The 19,214-nt window shown below is 41.4% G+C and overlaps 1 protein-coding gene across 1 annotated transcript in view; it reads left to right on the plus strand.

The window, feature by feature from the left end:
* Positions 1-19,214, plus strand: part of MYBPC3 (myosin binding protein C3) — a 76,472-nt gene that overhangs the window by 7,808 nt on the left and 49,450 nt on the right. Inside the window, exons 2-9 of the mRNA XM_081856565.1 lie at positions 3,161-3,427; positions 4,592-4,723; positions 6,737-6,823; positions 6,953-7,101; positions 7,702-7,819; positions 10,730-10,778; positions 11,575-11,619; positions 13,350-13,406. Coding sequence (XP_081712691.1) covers positions 3,161-3,427; positions 4,592-4,723; positions 6,737-6,823; positions 6,953-7,101; positions 7,702-7,819; positions 10,730-10,778; positions 11,575-11,619; positions 13,350-13,406 — 904 coding nt within the window. The remainder of the gene's footprint in view (positions 1-3,160; positions 3,428-4,591; positions 4,724-6,736; positions 6,824-6,952; positions 7,102-7,701; positions 7,820-10,729; positions 10,779-11,574; positions 11,620-13,349; positions 13,407-19,214) is intronic.

Here is a 19,214-nt window from a genome sequence, read left to right on the forward strand (position 1 = left end):
TATCTACTACTGTGGGCAAGAAACCCGTAAAAGAAATGGAGTGGCCCTCATAGTCAACAAAAGAGTGGCAAAAGCTGTACTGGGATGCAATCTCAAAAATGATAGAATGATCTCAATACGAATCCAAGGCAGACCTTTTAACATCACAGTAATCCAAGTTTATGCACCAACTACTGGTGGTGAAGAAACTGAAATTGACCAATTCTATGAAGACTTACAAGACCTTATAGAAGTGACACCAAAGAAGGATGTTCTTCTCATTATAGGGGATTGGAATGCTAAAGTAGGGAATCAAGAGATAAAAGGAACAACTGGCAAGTTTGGCCTTGGAGTTCAAAACGAAGCAGGGCAAAGACTAATAGAGTTCTGTCAAGAGAACAAGCTGGTCATCACAAACACGCTTTTCCAACAACACAAGAGACGACTCTACACATGGACATCACCAGATGGGCAGCATCGAAATCAGACTGATTATATTCTCTGCAGCCAAAGATGGAGAAGCTCTATACAGTCAGCAAAAACAAGACCTGGAGCTGACTGTGGCTCAGTTCATCAACTTCTTATAGCAAAATTCAAGCTTAAACTGAAGAAAGTAGGAAAAACCACTGGGCCGATAAGATACAATCTAAACCAAATCCCTTATGAATACACAGTGGAAGTAAGGAACAGGTTTAAGGATTTAGATTTGCTGGACAGAGTGCCTGAAGAACTATGGATGGAGGCTCACAACATTATACAGGAGGCAGCAACTAAAACCATCCCAATAAAAAAGAAATGCAAGAAAGCAAAGTGGCTGTCCAACGAGGCCTTATAAATAGCGGGGGAGAGAAGGCAAGCAAAATGCAAGGGAGATAGTGAAAGATACAGGAAATTGAGTGCAGATTTCCAAAAAATAGCAAGGAGAGACAAGAAGGTCTTCTTAAACGAGCAATGCAAAGAATTAGAGGAAAACAACAGAATGGGAAGAACCAGAGATCTGTTCAAGAAAATTGGAGATATGAAAAGAACATTTCGTACAAAGATTACCATAATGGTAAGGACCTAACAGAAGCAGAAGACATCAAGAAGAGGTGGCAAGAATACACAGAGGAATTATACCAGAAAGATATGGATGGCTCATACACCCCAGATAGTGTGGTTGCTGACCTTGAGCCAGACATCCTGGAGAGTGAAGTCAAATGGGCCTTAGAAAGCACTGCAAATAACAAGGGCAGTGGAAGTGATGGTGCTGTTAAGGTGTTACACTCAATATGCCAGCAAGTTTGGAAAACTCAGCAGTGCCCAGAGGATTGGAGAAGATCAGTCTACATCCCAATCCCACAGAAGGGCAGTGCCAAAGAATGCTCCAACTACCGCACAATTGCGCTCATTTCACACGCTAGCAAGGTTGTGCTTAAAATTCTACAAGGAAGGCTCAAGCAGTATGTGCACCGAGAACTCCCAGAAGTGCAAGCTGGATTTAGAAGATGCAGAGGAACCAGAGACTAAATTGCAAACATGTGCTGGATTATGGAGAAAGCTAGAGAGTTCCAGAAAGACATCTACTTCTGCTTCATTGACTATGCAAAAGCCTTTGACTGTGTCAACCACAGCAAACTATGGCAAGTTCTTAAAGAAATGGGAGTGCCTGATCACCTCATCTGTCTCCTGAGAAATCTCTATGTAGGACAAGAAGCTGCAGTTAGAACTGGATATGGAACAACTGATTGATTCAAAATTGGGAAAGGAGTACGACAAGGCTGTATATTGTCTCCCTGCTTATTTAACTTATATGCAGAATTCATCATGCGAAAGGCTGGGCTGGATGAATCCCAAGCCGGAATTAAGATTGCCGGAAGAAATATCAACAACCTCAGATATGCAGATGACACAACCTTGATGGCAGAAAGTGAGGAGGAATTAAAGAACCTTTTATTGAGGGTGAAAGAGGAGAGTGCAAAATATGGTCTGAAGCTCAACATCAAAAAAACGAAGATCATGGCCACTGGTCCCATCACCTCCTGGCAAATAGAAGGGGAAGAAATGGAGCTAGTGAGAGATTTTACTTTCTTGGGCTCCATGATCACTGCAGATGGTGACAGCAGTCACAAAATTAAAAGACGCCTGCTTCTTGGGAGAAAAGCAATGACAAACCTAGACAGCATCTTAAAAAGTAGAGACATCACCTTGCCAACAAAGGTCTGTATAGTAAAAGCTATGGTTTTCCCAGTAGTGATGTATGGAAGTGAGAGCTGGAACATAAAGAAGGCTGATCGCTGAAGAATTGATGCTTTTGAACTGTGGTGCTGGAGGAGACTCTTGAGAGTCCCATGGACTGCAAGAAGATCAAACGTATCCATTCTTAAGGAAATCAGCCCTGAGTGCTCACTGGAAGGACAGATCGTGAAGCTGAGGCTCCAATACTTTGGCCACCTCATGAGAAGAGAAGACTCCCTGGAAAAGACCCTGATGTTGGGAAAGATTGAGGGCACAAGAAGAAGGGGACAACAGAGGACAAGATGGTTAGACAGCGTTCTCAAAGCTACAAACATGAGTCTGACCAAACTGTGGGAGGCAGTGGAAGATAGGAGTGCCTGGCGTGCTCTGGTCCATGGGGTCACGAAGAGTCGGACACGACTAAACGACTAAACAACAACAACATTTATTTAAAACATTATCTCCTTCATAGACAAACTATTATGGAAAATATAAACCAATTCTCTCAATAGGGCTTTGCCAGGAATTAATAGAGCTGCTCAAGCAAAAAATAAACAGGATTTGTAGAAGCTGGAAACAGTTTAGTGTGAAATAGTGATTTAAACAAATACAAGTTGTGAATGAGGAATTCTACACAAAAATGGGATAGGGTGTTGGCAAGCATATGTCAAAATGATGTTAGCAATTCAGAATTTCTGTATTGTGCTTTTATGAGCAATAAATTTAAAATTGTCAACATTTCTAACTAGACTAAATGAGATGAAATTCCCGCCATATAAAAAAAATCTTAAAAACGCAACAGTCCCCCAAAGGAAGATGTTTCATGCTCAAGGTATTCTTCTGATTACTCACAGATTAGTCTTATTCTTTTTGTTATCCAATACAAAGAGGGGGTGGGGAGGGCAGATCTTCATGCATTTGTCAGCCTTGCTGCAGAAAATAAACCTTTTCATGTCCTCTTTAGCTTCTGCATTCATCAAGAAGCCAAAGACAACAGATGTCGTCGCAGGAGGTGTTGCTGTTTTTGAAGCAGAGACAGAGAAGACAGGTATCAAGGTGAAGTGGCAGCGAAATGGAATAGAAATCACTGCAAGTGACAAGTATGTCATCAAGTCAGAGGGGAACAAACACTCACTGACCATCAATAGTGTCGGGAAAGAGGATGATGTGACATATGCTGTCATTGCCGGAAGTTCGAAGGTCAAATTTGAACTCAAAGTCAAAGAACCAGGTAAATGGGGTTCAAGATGGTTCGTGGATGCACACAGCCTCATTAGAGACATTATGATGGAGTGGTTATTTCATCAGGCCTTTCTCAAAAGCGTTTAAGACATAAATTATTGAGCTAATGGTTCTCTCCTCACTGGGAAACTACTTTCTTGCTAACTGGGTATAATTTGCAAATAAGGCCATTAGTCCAAATGGGATAAATTATAATGCATGGTACCAGGGTTGTGGTTTTGTCTTGGACGTAAACTCAACAGTCAAGCATTGTTTTATGGCCCTGACAATACGTGAATGACCCAGCACTCCACAGCAATCTACCCTCACATATTGGTCTCTCTGCAGTCAAGGGCATGATTGAGACATCAATTTTAAGGGTGAAAGGCATTTCAGTTTTCCCTGAGAAGGAACAAGCAAGAATGCTGCCCCAGTTCACTTGCAGTTTTATGCAGCTAAATCATTCCGGACAACAACCCTACAGAGAACAGGTTTGAGAAAACAATTGTATGATACACTCTTGTCTGGGTGTCTTGACAGAAACAAGGCAGCTAATCTTTTTTTCATTTTCATCTTTTCTCTCATTACGGTATATTCCTTCAAAAATATTAAGCCTTCTTCAGAAACTGAGTTGCCTGTGTGGCCAGGGCTTAACTGTTCTAAAAAGAGTCTACTTTGTTCATTGCATAGTTCATGTAAGAGCAGAAAAGCAAACCCACAAATAATAATAATCTTGTGCTCTACAGCCACACTTCCCCCACTTTTAGCATCAAGTGTTTTAGCTGCTCTAATATTTCCAAGTTTCTAACTTATATCATTAAAGCCTTCTTAAAATAAAATTTCAAACCCTAAGAAGCAAAAATGTAAGACCAGTTCTATTGACAGATGCATAAATGCATCATTTGCTCAAATTTTGCAACATCTGAGCATGCATTCTGCTCAAAAAGTATGAATTTATTCATTGCTTATTTGGATCCTATTGTGTACATATCGTAGGATAATGCATGTAACATGAGACACCATTTAAAATAATACACTATACTTTGCTGAAAAGCACCAGGTTTTCAGCATGTCCCTTATTCATTCTTATTGCGAAACTGAAATAAAACATTTTTATATATAGAAAATAACATGGGGCTTTTAATTACTTTTCTTTGATTCCCTTCCTTTCTAGAAAAGGTAGAAGAGACCCCTCCTCCTCCTGAATCTGCTCCTCAACCAGCTGTTTCAGATGCACCTAAAGGAGCAGATACTTCTCAGCCAACTATCTCAAATGAACCTACAGGTGATAGCAAGAGTTCAGAAGGTAAACAAGATGTGATGGTAGTAGTCTCCGTCTAGTTAGAATAATGGAATAATGAAAATAATAAAATAATAGGCTCAATGGGAAAAGTAGGAATAGTTAAAAATAGTAACTAGCAAGAGAAGAACAATAATGAACTTGTGAGCTACATCCAGGGCTATTTTTCTAGAAAAAGAGGTGCTGGAACTCACCACGAACACCTCCCTTGTTCTCTTAGAATGGCAATGGCGCCCACCTGAGAGGTGCCGGAACTGAGTTCCAGTGAGTTCCTGCTGGGGGAAAAGCCCTGGCTATATTAAATGTACAAACAGGCACCAGTTCATATATTACTTTGTACATGTGTCAAATAAATGTGTCTTTGTACCAAAGGGTAAAACAGAGACACTTGCAGCACCATATAATATGTATTACAAAACGCAAGCCTGTGCATGCACTTCAACTGTCCCTATTTACTGGTCCAAATACATTGTAAATCACACACTGTTTTCCTTTTACAGGTAGGGGCATAGGAAGCCATCTTCTACAAATATAAGAAGGCATTTTCTGTTCTGCCCTGGATTCGCTGCATGCAACTCTATTTCCATTCCAAAGCCATATACAGTGGTGCCTCGCAAGACGAAAAGAATCCGTTCCGCGAGTCTCTTCGTCTAGCGGTTTTTTTGTCTTGCGAAGCAAGCCCATTGACGGATTAGCGGATTAGCGCTATTAGCGGTTTAGCGGCTTTTAGCGGCTTTTAGCGGCTTTTAGCGGCTTAGCGGCTTAGCGGATAAGCGGATAAGCGGCTTAGCGGCTTAGCGGCTTAGAAAAGGGGGGGAGGGGGGGAAAACCACAGGAACTCGCAAGACATTTTCGTCTTGCGAAGCAAGCCCATAGGAAATTCGTTTTGCGAAGCACCTCCAAAACGGAAAACTCTTTCGTCTAGCGAGTTTTCCGTCTTACGAGGTATTCGTCTTGCGGGGCACCACTGTAATGGGTCTATCAAACTCATTTGACTAGCAACAGCTAGAGTTTCAGACAGGAGTCTTTCCCAGGCCTGCCTGGAGATTCCAGGGATTGATCTCAGGGCCTTTCAGTTGCAAATAGGGAAGATGGAGAATCAGTCCAGCAAATATGATCAGTATTTGCTGTTGCTTTCAGTCCTCAAACAATATGTAATCTACTTGCATTGTGTTTTCTTTACATTGAAATGAATGGAGTGCAATAATGTAACGATGACATAATGTATGTTACATAATTTTGTCACAACGGACAACAAGAAATTATATAACATAGATTTTGGTAGAAGATGAACTCCAGTGGAATGGAAATACAGTTGCATGCAGCGAATCCATGACAGAACAGAAAATGCCTTCTTATGTCCCTAATTGCAAAGCATGTACTCTGGCACTGAGCTGTCACCCCACTCTAACCTGTCAAAACGTTATCGGTACGCACAAATGTGCACTCAAGTTGTCATCTGTGGAATTTTGGCCCCCTTCCCATAGAATTAAAGTCTGTCAGTGCATTGGAGGGAAGGGGACCATTTTGACAAGTCAACATCTCAAGCACAGCTTGACCAGCTGTGTTGTTGCACCTCAATCTCCGAACAATGTGTGATTCCAGGGGTTCCAGGCAGGGATGCAAACTTGCCCCCCACATTTGGGGGGCGCATTATGTGACATCACATGATGCAGCACATGGTGTCATGTGATGCGTCCTGCCCAGTGGGACATGCTGCGGGGAGGAGGAGCCGGCGCTGGGATCCGCGCTCGGCCTCGTCCCCACGGCATGTGCCAGGGGTGGGACACGTGGAGGGCAAGATCTGTTGAAACAGTTTAGAAATAGGCCTGCGAAGTGAGAGTTAATGGAGCATCTCAAAGGAATAGCTCTATCCGTAGAAACATATACTGTGGGCAGCTTGGAAGTAGCGTGAAATATCCACACTGTAGTCTAGAACACATGATACAATGCAGTGGGCTGGTCCTAAAGACCCGTATCTCAGATATCAAAGGCCAGGGTCATTCATTTGCTTTCCAGTTCTTCCTACAGAAGCCCAGCAAGAGGCGCCTGTGGATCCTATTGGTGTCTTTGTCACTCGGCCCCAAGATGGAGAAGTGACTGTTGGTAAGTGCATAGCCTAGAGCTGGGATGGGTGGAAATGATGCTTCTGCTGGCTGGCTGGCTGGCTGGCTCTCTCTCTCCAGTTGTTACACCTCAGATCACACGTTCACCTTAATATATTTCCTTCTCAAGGTGGGAACATTACATTCACTGCCAAAGTGGCAGGCGAAAGCCTCCTGAAGAAGCCTTCTGTGAAATGGTTCAAGGGGAAGTGGATGGACCTGGGAAGCAAAGTGGGGAAACACCTCCAGCTTCATGAGAATTATGACCGAAATAACAAGGTACAACTCACAGACTGACCCTTCCATCTTTTTATTTTTAGCATTTTTTATTTTTTTGCTGTTTCAAGGCTAAAGAAAATCTTTCCTCTGCAGTAGAAATGCCAGGAGTTGCATACACTAGCTACCCTACATTCCTCTTGTGTCACAAAAAGTTTATTAAAAGCTACTCTTTCTATTGGGCAAAAACTGTGCAGAGTTAAACCATGAAGCTTGCTCCAACAGGAGACAGTGATGGCCACCAACCTAGATGGCTTTAAAAGAAGATTAGATACACTGCCAAATCTATATTTGGTAATGGTGAAAGTTTGGCAACTGGAAGGTTTGGAGAAGAAGATGCAAAAAACATTTTCAATCTGGAGAAGCGAGGAGGAAAGGGTGAATGTGTAGGTATTTTATAGATGAGAATGAAGAATGCTTGTTGGGCTTCTCAAAGACACAAGAGGAGTTCAGTGCTCTTGGCAGGCAGACAGACACACATAGAATCGTAGAATTACAGAAGGAACCGCAAGTGTCATCTAGTCAACCCCCTGCAATGCAGGAGATCTGAATGCAAAATGCCTTGTGTGAAATGGTCCGTTTGTTTCTTCTTCTTCTTTTAAGATTTATGTCTTTGAAATGCAAATCATTGAAGCAAAAATGGCTTATGCAGGAGCATACAGATGTGAAGCGGCTACGAAGGACAAGTTTGATAGCTGTAATTTTAGCCTCGTTGTCAATGGTAAGATGATTTTTCATAATGGCAGAGGTGCCTTGCATTGCTGGAGTAGCTATCCCTCCTTTCTTCATGGTGATAATATTTCTGAGATAAGCACTGATTAGAAAAGATACATCACTGAGGCCACTTGGTAAAAGAGTAAGAATGAGATTTCTGGGTGGGCGAGCAAGAAATGGTACGATTAACTGTAGTTAAAGATCTCCCCCACTTGTCATTTGAGTTGCCAGACATCCCCTGTTGTGGAGATATTTAATAATTCAAAGGGTAGCCTTTATTTTAAGGGATACATTTAAGAGCTTCCAAGATCTTTCATACTAGGGATGGTGAATCAGTCTTATTCTGTTCCATTTCACTTTTGAATCCATCAACTTATACGTCTGTTCCATCCTGTTTCCACATTGATCTGTAAAATTGCACAATTTTTTTCATGTAAATACATATTTCTGAACACTTAAAAAAGAAAGAAAATATGCATTTTAAAACAAAACAGATAACTGTTTCCTATCTTTGCAACAGATTTTAAGGAACATAATGACAACTTCATTGTGGATTCAGTTAAGAGAACTATTAAGTATTTGAATATTAACTAGGCTAACCCTTGACACGGTTTCTGGCCGGACTGTCTCTTCTGGAGTCTAATTTAACAAGCCTATCTGAAAAATCAAAGTCATGTCTTGTTTGTGGTTGTGGTTTTTTAATCTTGGCAATCTTAAAACAAGCAAATTGTTTTAAAACAAACAATCTTAAAAAATGGAAATTGACTGCAAGCAAATTGAATGGAGATGAATTCTATATCTCCATCTAGTCCTGGTCAGTTAAGTCAGCAAAAGTAAAAAAATATATATGTCAGAATATAAACCCTGGTTCTATTTAGGTTCAGTTCTAAAGGAGGAAGTGCAAAGAAGGGGAAATGAATTTTACCGCACATAGTGCTTCCCCACACAAGATTTGAAAGAGTAAGTAGGACTGTGTTGGAAGCCCAATTCTCTGACTCCCCTCAAATACAGGAACTTGCAGTATTTTTAGATGACTAGTTTGACCAACAATTTTACTCTAAAGGCATCGTGCAGTTACCGCTTTTAACGCATCTCAGTTGCAAAAGTTTCTGTCACTGATTAAAAGGCAAATGAAATGTGTGCACTGTTGTTTCAGCACCTTAGTACAAAACCAGAACAATGAGAGCTAGGCTGTGGTCTATTTACCTATTGTGGGGGGAAATAAAGGTGCTGATGAGAGGGCCATGCATACAGGAAGAATCACATTTAAACAGATCAAATAGGACAAAAAAAATCACCCCTGGTGTGTTTATCATTAGATATGTTTAAAGCATTTGACTATGTGAAACCAAAGTATTTAATTGGAGTGGTTTAAAAAAAGGATTTGGCCCTAAATGTGTCAGAATATTGGAAAATATTTATGGTATTACATCCGTTCAAATATCATGGGCTTTTGGCAAAATAGCAAAAAAACCAAAATAATACTATCTTTGTATACATCTATTATAGATGTTCAATTTTGCTCTCAGCACAATTTGAGAAGATGGTGGGAACTGAATTGGGGCTTAGAAATTGAAGAAGAGGCGTGGAACAGACTGTGGACAAAAGTGCCATACAAAACCATATTGGCAACCCCCAGAGAAAGAGTTCTTCAAATTGTGTATAGCTGGAATTTAACACCTAGGTTTCTAGCCTATATAAAACCAAACAGTTCCCCAATGTGTTGGAGAGGATGTCCCACTATTGGGGAATATCAACACATGTGGTAGGAGTGTCCAAAAATTGAAAAAAATCAGGAAAAATGTATTTACAGAAATAAATTTGATTATGGGCAGACAGTCCCCATGACCCTAGGACTGGCTCAACTTGTGATGATATGTTGCAAATTAAAAACAAGGAACTTATAATATATCTGTTAACCACTACAAGAACAATTATTAACCATGGACATATGGTATATTGAAAATTGGCAAACAACATTATTAGAAGAAGTTGCAAGAGGCCAAAAGAAACATGACGATTTTATGCAGTCTCCTATTATACAAATAACCAGGCATATGGTAGAACGGTATCCATAGTGTGCAGCACAGTCTGGCATGCATGAAATACTATATAAAACCAAACAGTTCTCCCATCAGTTGGTCGCCAATCTAAGCAATACACGTTATTACACATCATTTCATATCTGTAACAATTTTGGCAATTATTATTTATTATTTATTTATTAAATTTTCATAACATCCTCCATCCGAAGACCTCAGGTTCACAACACAAAAGTACAAGTTAAAAAAAAAAAAGCGCACTAAAAACAAGAACATAAACAGGCCAATAACCCACTTCATCTCCTTTGGCACAACTTTGGTAACATATCCTGAAACGTTTATCTGCTTGTTTATTGTTTTTTATTTTTATTTTATGTAATTGTTGCAGGTCATATGCTCTAATGTAAACAGAGATTTATCTCAGTGCAACCATGTGAATCAGTTTAAAAATGAAAATTAATAAAAACTATCTTGCAAAAAGAAGAATGAGAGCTAGAACATAAGCAAAATGGGGGTGTGATTGCTCAGCTTTTCCCAATGGGGACAGCTAGAAGAAAAGCAGGGAAAACATCAATGCCAGAACTATAAAAGAGAAAGCTCCCAAGGCTGAAATCTATACACACTCACCTGTGTAGTCCCATTGTGATTGTGAGTAGAGTAGACACCTATAGGAAGGTGCTGCGGTGAACACAAAAATATAATTTATTCAGCCTCCAAGTTAGTAACCAAAATGAAAGGTATGGTTACTTCCCCTCATGTTTTTTGAGGGAAAGATTTTGAGAATGTTTACAGTGTGGCTGTTGGTGCCTTGGATGCAAATATATTTTCATTACTACAATTTTTCTTTTTTCTTTTTGCAATCTATGTTGTTACAGAGGCACCTGCAGCAGGGGAGATGGACTTCCGCTCAGCACTCCGACGTGGGTGAGTATCCTCAGAAATGTTTGTACCGGTCAGCTAACGTGAGTGAACACTTTGGTAAAAGTAAACGTGGATGCTAATATCAAATATGTCCCACCTCTGCATACACACAATCCAATGGTAGCTTTGCACGCAGGAAGGTGTTGCATAGAACTGGTGATGCACACATAGTAGGCACACATCAAAGTCCTAGAAAACAGGTGGGGATGTGCAACCCATCTGCATCACAAAATGGATATGAAAAATGTGCCCCCATCCAAAGTATGCAAGGCTGATAGAGACTCCATTGGCTAGGTCAGGGTAAACAAAAGGAGATCAGGACATACTGGTGGGTCCCTGGAGCATTAGTAGGAGACTGGCAAGGGTTTATGACTCCTCATTGTTTAGTTCTCACAACCTCAAGTTGTGACAACAAAAAGGCACTTCTTTGCCCTTAAATGGGCTGCTGAAAGAAAGATTGGGATACCAGGACTTTTATGTGAAAGGACTGTGAATTCTGTCTCTTTAAATTCCAACTATATGCCTTTAACACCTGGCTCTGCTTAACTGAACTTGGGGTTGTGAGAAATAAGGTTCTGATTTCTTGATAGCTCAGTCACAATCTACTTGGAGACAATTCCCACCACCCAGTTAATGTGAATATTGCCTCCCGATTATTCACAGAATAAAGCTTCCTTTGCTTTTAGAATCCCTAGGTGTTTGTCTATCAAAGTTGGGAAGATGTTGAGTAAGAAAATGCAGTTGGACTGAGTGAAGTTGTGCCCAACTGAATTCTGTGTTATGTCACTCTCTTATTCAGGAGCATGGTGGGAGGAGGGAGACGGATGACTGGAGCTTTCGCCAGGTAGCCACATTTAATCTGGTGTTCAGCCTCGGTCTTCATGATGAACTGTCGCTCAGTGGCCACACTGCCTAAATTTTGTGTGTAAAAACTACCCAAAGGACTTAGTTGATGGGTAGTATAGAAATGGGACGCAGGTGGTGCTGTGATCTAAACCACTGAGCCTCTTGGGCTTGTCGATCAGAAGGTCAGCAGTTCGAATTCCCGCAATGGGGTGAACTCCCATTGCTTGGTCCCAGCTCCTGCCAACCTAGCAGTTCGAAAGCACGCCAAAAGTGCAAATAGATGAATAGGTACCTCTCCGGTGGGAAGGTAAACAGCATTTCCATGCACTGCTCTGGTTTCAGTGTTCCATTGCGCCAGAAGCAGCTTAGTCGTGCTGGCCACATGACCCGGAAAAACTGTCTGTGGAGAGCCTGTAAAGCGAGATGAGCGCCACAACCCCAGAGTCGTCTGTGACTGGACTTAACTGTCAGGGGTCCTTTACCTTTAACTTCTATAGAAATCTAACACTGATTAATTAAAATGCTTGTCCTTTGGAACACATGCATACCTTTAAATCCACTAGCTATATTGCTGATTGGAGCCTTAGCATATAGTCCCTGAATTAGTGTGGCTATCACAAGCCATGTATTTATTAATTTATCGCATTTGTTACTTGCTTTTTACAAAATAAAGTCTCAAAGCGACTTAACAAGATAAAATACCACAGATGGAACAATTGGGAGAGGGAGCAGTGGCTTCCATGAGAGACAGATTCATTTCCTTGAAGAGAGTGTTCTGGACACACAGTATGGCATGAAATGGTGCTTTCTTAGTGACTGCATGAATGCTTTTTGTATTCACCTATTTCTCTTGAATATGCATGGATTTCACCATTCACATCTTCACCACTACGACCCTGCATTTTGAGAACTGCCACAGAAGCCCTGTCCCCCCCCCCCAATAGAGTTCCATTCTTTTTGTGATTCTAGGTTGGTATAAACTAGGATAAGGGCTTTCTTAGCAGTTAGCTACAATAATGTAGAATACTGTCCTTGGGAGTAATTTTTGCCTTTATCACTGGCAGCTTTTGGGAAACTGACACTTACCTGTTTCATCTACCCTTTGAGGCTGATAAACTGCTGAATTTCATTCTAGTTCATTTAATTTTTTTATTGGTTTGGGCTATTGTATTTTTTTTCACTTTCCCCATAGCAATATATGGAGGCCCAAGGCAAGAACAACTTTGGGCTATTTTATGTGGGTAAGGTCTGAAACAATAACGGAAGCAAAATACTGTGGTTTTCCTGGACTATAATTTGAGTCAAACAGGCTTCTGTTTCCTCAATTCTTCCTGCTCTCTCCTGTCAACACAGGATGGCCTGTTGTAGGAGGTGTAACATTTTGTGTGGATGTGGTTCACTGCATGCAAGATCTTTCCTATCCTGCAGGATCAGAGAAAACAAGGCCTGACTGCATTTTAGCCTGAACAAAATATGTCCATAAGTCACTTTTAGAGAGACGGTACTCATATAATCACAAAATTCTATGCTACTAATGTTGGATCAGCAGAAGTATATCGCTTTTTTTGTGGGGAGGGGTCTCTTAAAATGCATGTGAAACTTATTTGACTTTTATCTTAAGCATGAAGATGCTTTAATCTACATCTTTGTGTGAAGCTATTGTTTCTGCTTTTACTGCATTCTGTTTCTCTTCTGTTTATTATTAATGCTACTTGCTATACTGCACAGTGCGGATGGACATGAAGAAGGCAGAGAGTTGGATTTCAGTGCCTTGCTGAGAAAGAGGTGAGCACGCTGCCATCTGTAAAATGATGGTACAAAAGGCTAAAGGTCTAGATCAGTCTTTCTCAACCTTGGGACCCTAGATGTTGTTGCGCTACAACTCCCATCATTCCTGGCCAGCATGGCCAGCAGTCAGGGACATTGGGAGTGTAGTCCAACAACATCTAGGGACCCAAGTTGAGAGAGGCTGATCTAGAGTAACTGTCTTTGTCATTCTTACATTTGAGTTCACGTGGTTGTACTCTCAAGCCTAGTGGCAATCCGTATGGTCTGTGAAAATTACCTACCGAATGTGGGAGTCCCTGTTGCTCATTGTGCATGTGCTTAATTATTCAGTTTGCGAAGAGGGAAGAAACTGAAGCTTTTTAGGACCAAAAGAAAAGTGATCTCTCTTTTTTTGTGCACAGAGAACAAACAGGAGAAACGTCACTCTGCAGAAACTGTTTTACGGTCTCATGTTGGGAGGAGGAAACAAGTTCCAGAAATTATTGAGCAACTGGTGGGGGTGGAGAGAAAGGGGATGAGACTCATAGTCTGTAACAAAGAATTATCAGCTTTGATTAAGATTTCTTTTTCATTCTGACTCCTTATATATATTTTCATTTTCTTTGTCTCCTCTTCCCTTGCTCTTCTTCGTCTGCCTCTCTGTCTCTCTCTCTCTCTCTCTGCCTTATAATCTTCCTCTCTGTACTTTGCTGTCCTGTTGTGTCTTCCATCTGGCAACTTATCTTGGAATTCTGATGTCTGGAACAGAGAGTAAGATTTTATTTCTTTTTCTGTGTGAACTGCATGGAACAGAGGAAGTTAAAAGGCTATGGGGTTTACAGAATGTACAAACCTCCCCTTTTCTTTTTGAAAACTTGGAACAGCATAGGTTTCCCATCCCAGACATTATTTTAAAATCCAGTTAATACAGATGGAAAGCAATTAGTTTACTTTCATGAATATTCTAATTATCACTTTAGAAGCAATTTTAAAATTAGGACAGGATTTTCATTTATTTTTCTGCTGTAGAAATGCTATTATCCAGAACTTTGAGTTATCTCAGTGCATCTCCCCAGAGTGTCCGCCATGTCATTGCAACCCTGCATAACGTCCAACTATTATGCAGACGTTTCTCAGGTCCCTTAACCAACTGAGGTGCTCCTATTTCCCTACTGAATTAGATGAAGGGAACACAGTGGATGTAGCCTACCTTGATTTCAGCAAGGCATTTGACAAGGTGCCCCATGATATTCTTGTAAAGAAGCTGGTAAAATGCGGACTTGACTATGCTACCACTCAGTGGATTTGTAACTGGCTGACTGACCGAACCCAAAGGGTGCTCATCAATGGTTCCTCTTCATCCTGGAGAAGAGTGACTAGTGGGGTGCCACAGGGTTCTGTCTTGGGCCCCGTCTTATTCAACATCTTTATCAACAACTTGGATGATGGACTCAAGGGCATCCTGATCAAATTTGCAGGTGACACCAAACTGGGAGGGGTGGCTAACACCCCAGAGGACAGGATCACACTTCAAAACGACCTTGACAGATTAGAGAACTGGGCCAAAACAAACAAGATGAATTTTAACAGGGAGAAATGTAAAGTATTGCACTTGGGCAAAAAAATAATAATGAGAGGCACAAATACAAGATGGGTGACACCTGGCTTGAGAGCAGTAAATGTGAAAAGGATCTAGGAGTCTTGGTTGACCACAAACTTGACATGAGCCAACAGTGTGACGTGGCAGCTAAAAAAGCCAATGCAATTCTGGCCTGCATCAATAGGAGTATAGCATCTAGATCAAGGGAAGTAATAGTGCCACTGTATTCTGCTCTGGTCAGACCTCACCTGGAGTACTGTGTCCAGTTCTGGGCACCACAGTTCAAGAAGGACACTGACAAACTGGAATGTGTCCAGAGGAGGGCAACCAAAATGGTCAAAGGCCTGGAAACGATGCCTTATGAGGAACGGCTAAGGGAGCTGGGCATGTTTAGCCTGGAGAAGAGGAGGTTAAGGGGTGATATGATAGCCATGTTCAAATATATAAAAGGATGTCACATAGAGGAGGGCTCCAAACTACAAGAAAGAAGATTCCACCTAAACATTAGGAAGAACTTCCTGACAGTAAGAGCTGTTCGACAGTGGAATTTGCTGCCAAGGAGTGTGGTGGAGTCTCCTTCTTTGGAGGTCTTTAAGCAGAGGCTTGACAACCATATGTCAGGAGTGCTCTGATGGTGTTTCCTGCTTGGCAGGGGGTTGGACTCGATGGCCCTTGTGGTCTCTTCCAACTCTATGATTCTATGATTCTATTCTATGATTCTAATTCCTCATCAAAGGTGGAAAGAGTTTGCTGACCATGTTTTTGGATTCAATGCAATCCTAAAACATCCCCAATGAAGTAAATTGATTTAAAATAATATTTATCAGTGAAATAGCATCTTCCCTGTGACCAGATCCCATGCTGATCCAGTGGTGTTTTGACTGGATCTTAGTTCAGGTGTGCCGATTTGAGATGTGTGGTCATAGTATAAGCCAATGGACCAGAAATTGATGCCAAGTTCTGTTTAATACGAAACTTTGCCTTTCATTTTATTTTTTTGATACAGTGGTCATACAGGTCTTGATATTTTAGCATCTCCATCCTATTATTCAAGCATATCTCACCAAGGAATAAATTCGTGCGATTCTAAAATTGATTGAAAAGTTAATTTATTATGTTAAAGTTTCAAATCCTTGTCTGATGGAACTACTTACTTAGTAGTACTTACTACGCTGACTATAACTCTATATCCTGAGATTAATAATATGCTTAATAGCGCCTTCCATCTGATGGCACATAATTGACTCACAGAGAGAGAATCATTTCAAAACTTGGAGGAATTCTACATGACTGGTGTGTAGCCTAGTTCTCGTTTGTCTAGGACAAAAGAAGTGACACCATTCACACAATTAGTATTATATTATATTAGCAGGTAGTGTGGTCTCAATCCAGACTGAAATGCAGACAGAGGAATAGGGGGGCTTTAACCATTTGTTCCCTGCATTCCGTCTACTGCATTCTGTCCCCTACACCCTCCCACTTGAGTTCCAAGCTAGATTGGGTGCCCTCTGCCAGCCATTCACCATAAAAAACTGCTAATTCTGTGAACGGTGACATGTCTGGTTTGGTCCTTAGAAGTAATCAGCTGGACTTATTTCTAGCTTATTGTGCTTAATTTCCCAGCCTTTGTTAACTAGCCATTACTGTGAATTATTTAATTCAGAAGATGAAGGTTTCCATTTTAATACTTGCTGCAGCAGAGTATCAGAAGGCGTTCCTGGATTTATATTCCATTCTAGTGGTGTTGCCGGATAGAAATGCAAGTAGACAGAGGAAATCTATAATAAAGAACTCCCCATAGGTGCAGGATACGTCCTGCAGTTGTCACAACTATGGATCTCTCCCATGTTAATCAGCAAGTGACGCTGTTCCTGGAGCTCCTGCTGGAAAGGGTAAAACTTTATTCATATTGTTCCAGAGTGTGGACCTCTATTTAATGGCAGAATAATTTAGATGACATTGACACAGAGGTGCCATAGGCCAGAAAGAGGTTGGGAGGAAAGGGAACAGTTGTCACTCTGCTTTGACATGGGATGGTGAAGGGAGACCTTGAAGGAGGTGACAGCTGAGAGGTCTGAATCAGTCTAAGGTAATAGGATAGGAAAGGCCCATCATTGGAGTGTATGCAACTATTTTTAACTCTCCCGCACATGTTTAGAACACATTGACAGCTTACTTTGTGTGGAACAGGTTCTGTCTAAAACACCTCAATGCCTCCAAGTTCATGGGTAAACTGTGGTGTTCTTACTGCATCTAATACCCCTCCCTCCCAATATAGAGTGACTAGTTGGAGCCAGTGTGGGAAGGCTAGTGTTTTGAAGAAATCCTGTGTTCAACATAAACCTGTGCTAGTGCAAATTCTGCTTGTGACACCCAACCCCATATCTCTACTTGTAGCACAGATAGAGTCAAGTCAGGCACAGGACAATCTGGGTGGACTATGCAGGTCAAATGTGCTTTTGAGTAGACCTGGTGTACAATCAGCCCGTTTATTTGTAAAACTCATGCAAGTTCTAACTGTTACTAACAGAAAGCAGTGGAAGAATCGGCAGGAGGCTAAAGCTAGTGGTATCCTTTGATTATTATTTGCCCTGTTAGAGCTTAGCAATTGCTCTGTCTTCCATTCTGTTCCCTTTGTTTGTGTGGCAAACTGATCCGCATGACATTAGCCCTTTTCATGCTGGCATCATGAATTCTCCATATATACTAATATAATGAATTCTATCTGCCTGATCAGGGGCCCTGCCTTCTGCATGGTTCCCAATCCCATGGACACAGCCTTGATGTATACAAATTGACTCTACATAGGATTTCATACATACATTCAGCTGAACACATGGACATTGGGGGCACAGACAGTGAGTACAGTCTGTTGTCTCCTTCATGCGTGAAGAGCCATATAATCACTTGGTATACCATTAGGATAGGTATCATAGCTGTCAAGTGTCCCTTATTTGAAGGGACAGTCCCTTATTCCAGCGCCATGTCCCGCTGCTGTCCCTTATTGATGGATGTCCCTTAAATGTCCCTTAAATGATGTCCCTTAAATTTCAAAGGAAGCAGCTCCTCTCCCTCCCTCCCTGCCAGCCAGGGAGGAGGGAGGCTCCAACTGTGTTGCTTGGCTGTGTTACTCACCCAATAAGAAGTCTAAGAATGACAATGGGGTGGAGCTTGCATGCCTTGTGTGTGGCTAGTTAATGCAAGCTGAGGGGCTTTTTCAATGCTGGACGCCATTTTGTTGCACATGCTGCTGCAAACTTTGCAGTGCAAAGCCAGGCCAGGGAGCCATCTTAAGTTGAGGCCTTGTGGTGCATGTGATTCAGATTCTATTCAGTTGAACCTCTGGTTACAAAGTTGGTTGGACAGTGTTCTCGAAGGTACCAGCATGAGTTTGACCAGACTGCAGGAGGACAGGAAGACTGGAGTGCCTGGAACAGGTGAGGCTGCAGGTCCCTTATTTTGGCTGCTGGTCCCTTATTTTCAAGGCTGCCGGTCCCTTATTTTCAAATCTGTAAGTTGACAGCTATGATAGGTATCCTGAAAAATGTCTGCAGTCTATGACTCCCCAAGTGTTTCATTTCTTTCCACCTAAACAAATTGTCAGGGATAGCTGGACAGGAGTTGAAGTGGAAATGTCAATCTAGCATTGCAGGCTAGTTAGATTCTTATTTTAAGCAGATTTTCTCTGCCTTTACAAACCAAGTTGACTAATTGCAGGCTGAGCAAAGTCATAAACCCTACTGCGTAAATTGTGCTGTGACTGGTCCATTGATGTGCATTATAATTAAGAAAGAAACCTCTTCCTAGGAGTATACATAGGTTTCTTCTGCTATATTTATGCTTGTTCTTGGCTATGTGAGACCACTTGAGTAGTGCACTTTCCAAAATCTGAAATGAAAAAATGAAAGACTTCATATCCATGATGTATTCCCATTCCCCTATATGAGGCCTGTTTCCAGCAAAGCTGTACCTCACATGGTCCCTCTAGGTTGGTATAAATATAGGGCTGTGAACATGCTATACCTTTAAAGCAGGCACCCACAAACTTGGCCCTCCAGATGTTTTGGGACTACAACTTCCATCATCCCTAGCTAACAGGACCAGTGGTCAGGGATGATGGGAATTGTAGTCCCAAAACAGCTGGAGAGCCGAGTTTGGGGGTGCCTGCTTTAAAGCATATTATTTTTCTCAAAGAATTCTTGGAGCTGTGGTTTACCCCTCACAGA

This window comes from Podarcis erhardii, assembly GCF_964252035.2.
Source record: "Podarcis erhardii genome assembly, chromosome: 1".
NCBI lineage: Eukaryota > Metazoa > Chordata > Lepidosauria > Squamata > Lacertidae > Podarcis > Podarcis erhardii.